The 3651-nt window shown below is 38.3% G+C and overlaps 1 protein-coding gene across 1 annotated transcript in view; it reads right to left on the bottom strand.

Moving 5' to 3' along the window:
* Positions 1795–3651, bottom strand: part of LOC109822418 (UV-stimulated scaffold protein A homolog) — a 2548-nt gene continuing 691 nt past the window's right edge. Inside the window, 1 exon segment of the mRNA XM_020388611.1 lies at positions 1795–3649. Coding sequence (XP_020244200.1) covers positions 2205–3649 — 1445 coding nt within the window. The 3' untranslated portion in view covers positions 1795–2204.

Genomic DNA, 3651 nt, shown 5'->3' with positions numbered 1-3651 from the left:
AAAAGTGCCCTTTCAACCCGACCAATGCAATGCAATGCTTTACTGGGGTTTTACTTGTATAACTAAAATTTTATTGAAGTTCTCTCTCTTTCAACAACTCAAAAAGCTACAAAATGTTCATATATTTTCATTAAACAATGACGCATGCCAGTGAAAAATATTAGCCATACGTAAATCAAAATTCAATGTTGAGCAATGATACCACACCAACTAAATAAGTTTTCATTGTATATAATTTGTTAGGTTTTGAGTAGTATTTGTTTTACACAATGTCAAAGGGCCTGGTATATAGATTTCACCAAGGTATTGCTTGGGTTTTTTTTATTTTATTTTTTTTTGTATCGCTTGGGTTTTTTTGTTGTATCGCTTGTGCTTGAGTTACAATTGCAATTTGCCAGCTTGTGTCTCTTCACAGAGAAATACATGAAGAGAGTGCGGTGAGAACTAAGCAAAGCACAGAATATTTGTATGAAATTTAAGTGCATAACACCACATGCACGGAGAAGACCATTCAAACAAGCCTTGATAGTATATCAAAGCTGATATCCGTATGTAATAATTCACAAGAAAGAAATCTTACCCCGCCCATCATCACTCAGAGAAATATACCTGATAAAATATCAAACCAACCATGATAATGGTTTTATAGGTGATTGCAACAACTATATAAACTTCAATCAATCCCCAGGATATTCTAGTTTGGTAAGTGAATCGTATAAACTTCAATCAATCTGGATATTGTGCAATAAATATATGCACTTCACTAGCCGATCAATGTCCTGGGATATCAACGGTGGTACTTCACTCAGAGCACGTTTCGCAAATAGTCAAAGTGGCTTATAAGCCACCACCTAAAAATAAGCTATCGTACCCTAGCTTATTTTCTTGTGGATTATAAGCCACAAGGTTTGACCAAGTAAAAGACATATACTCCCTCATCATTTCACAAAATTCCAAGCTATATATATTGCTCTATAATAATTGGAGGATCTAAAATTTCACTATTCATGCTACAGTAAACGTTAAAGTAAATTATTGTAGCACAAATAGCTTGTAACGGTTAACATTATTACTGTAGCATTATTGTTGTAGCACAGGCTGGATAATACATCGTTTTTAAAAAATGTTACTGTGGCACTTTACAAAAAATACTGTAGCCTTTAAAAACAAAATTATTGTAGCAGAAATAAAAAAGGGGGGCCGTGCTTTGCACAGGGTGCACACTAGTCCTTTTGGTGGATTATAAGATGTCTTTTTGGTTATTTTGACAACAATGATAGATTATAATCCATCTACTTGCCAAACACTTTACTATTAGAAATAGATTATAATCCACTAAATTTACCAATCACTATGAATCATAATCACATGGATTGTAATCCATTACTGGATTATAATCCAAAATTGCCAAACATGCTCTTGATCTTTTACAACGAGCACCACTCAAAATAAAAAACTAACGAAAGCATACACAGATACACAGTGGAGATGTAAGAAGTATATACCACAAATATGGAAGCAGTCTGCTTTTACCCTCTGAGAAGCATAAAAACGATTTGCCATGGCTCGTTGTATCATGTCGATATCAAAAGGAATGTATTTAAAGAATTGTGTAATGTTTGAAAAGATTTCACCCACGCGACAGATATTCTCAAGTAAACTACATGTATTCAGTTTCCAGTTTATTGAAATGAAAGTATCTGAATATATAATTACTTTGGAGGATTGACAACTAGCTCATACTAGCATTCAAATGTAATCCATTCGGGGGGAAAAAATATGTTCTGACCTAACCATTGAATCAAGACTAAATATGAAATGCCCAATTAAAAAACCGGATCCTGCAAAAGTGAGAGCAAAAAGCATCAAACATGCCGAGCAAATATCCAAAGAATGTATTTCAAGTAATGAAGTTGCTTTTTCTCTTGAAAGAAGTCTCTTTCCAAGTAATGAAGTTGCTTTTTCTCTTGTTAGTTTACATAAAGGAAGAAGAACAATTTCAGAAATGAAAGATGTAATGTTAGTTTACATAAAGGAAGAAGAACGAAGACAAATCTTCGCCAGTGAATCAAAAAAAAAGGAGAAAATATGAGGTTTTCTACAAAATACTTACAAGCATGAGAGGAAAATTAATAAAAAAGTAAAATCTTTGACTTCAATACCTGAAAGAGCATATATTTCAATAAATAAGAAATTGGGTTCCCCTACCATTGGTTTGGAAAAGCTTCTCTATACTTTGAATCCTCCCCTTGTGTAACTTGCCTGCTTGAAGAATCCCTTGCACGCGTATTCAAAAGCCTCTTTGCTAACCTGTCCTTTGTTGTAACTTTCTTTTTCAACATGGATGCCAGTGTCGGTTTCTTGGCCTGAACTGATGATGGGTCTTGATTCTCTCCAAAATTCTCAGAGTATGAAGTCGAAGCAATAGCAGATTCTCGTAACACTGCTTCATTGTGCTCTCGAATTTTTGCAAGTTTAGCTCGCTTCATTGCATTAACAGCCTCTCTATCCCTTTCCCTCACATTCTTCACTGCTTGTTTAGCCAATTTCTCAGAAGAAAAAGTCTCCACATCACCCAAATCAAGAAATTCATCAGTTGCCTCAACGGAGCCCTCTCTTTCAGATTCTCTTGGAGTCTCCTCCCTCTTTTGTTCTATCGGGTTCCCCTTAGCATCTCGAGGAACAATAGGCCCATGAAAAGGGCAAATCCTCATATCTCTCCTCTGGCATAGCCCGCCTTTTCTCAGAGGAGCAAGGCAAGGTTGGATCTCGGTGGTCTCTTCTTTATACACCGTACAGTGTAGTCTAAGCTCCGCGATCTTTTCTGCAGGAATGACAGCATCAGGATCCACTCTACCCCAATGGCTATCGAGTTCTAATCCCCTCTGATTAGCCAAAGCATCTCGGTTCGAACCCCAGTCATCCAAGGACAAACTCCAATCCACAACCGGAGCTTCAGCAATAAGCTTCGATCTCAGTGACGTCGAACTTGAGTGGGACTCGCTATTATTCTTGGACGTGGAACAAGAACCAGTGTCCACATTCTTCCCCTTTCCTTTCTCTTTATTTGCATTTTCCACAGAATAAGCTTCGATTTTGCCCTCCTCCCACAAATCCTCCTCCTCCTCCTCCCCCCCTCTCGAAACTGGTTTCTCATCTAAAACACACCCTAACTCATCACACTTCTTCTTAACCGATCGAATAAGAATCCTAAAATCAATAAACTCCTTCAACGCGACGTCCCTAAACCTTTTATCATCATTCACATCAACTCTGACAAGCACAGATATCCAATCCTGCACGCTCACCAGATGCCTCGAAACAAGAAGCTTATAAAGCTCCCTAATCGCATCAAAAACCGGCCAATTCTCGCTATTCTCCCTCACTCTCCTCCCCTCCTTCAGCGACCTCGATCTAATCTCACGCAGTTCCATCGAAACAAACTCCTCCTCCTTCTCCTCTCCTCCATCAGTGCAAACATCACCATCATCATCATCTCTGACATCGATAATCTCTAAACACTGATTGATTTCATCGATCGTGGACTGAATTTCGGATCTAATGGAGGAGTAATTGGTTCTCAGGTCCTCGAACTTACCCATCAAGATCTGCTGCGATCTCAGCTCCCGCTCCCGCCGCCTCAGCTGCTCC

This window comes from Asparagus officinalis, chromosome 8 (assembly GCF_001876935.1).
Source record: "Asparagus officinalis chromosome 8, Aspof.V1, whole genome shotgun sequence".
Classification (NCBI taxonomy): domain Eukaryota; kingdom Viridiplantae; phylum Streptophyta; class Magnoliopsida; order Asparagales; family Asparagaceae; genus Asparagus; species Asparagus officinalis.
The sequence above is the reverse complement of the archived record's forward strand: the minus strand, read 5'-3'. Positions and strand labels throughout refer to the sequence as shown.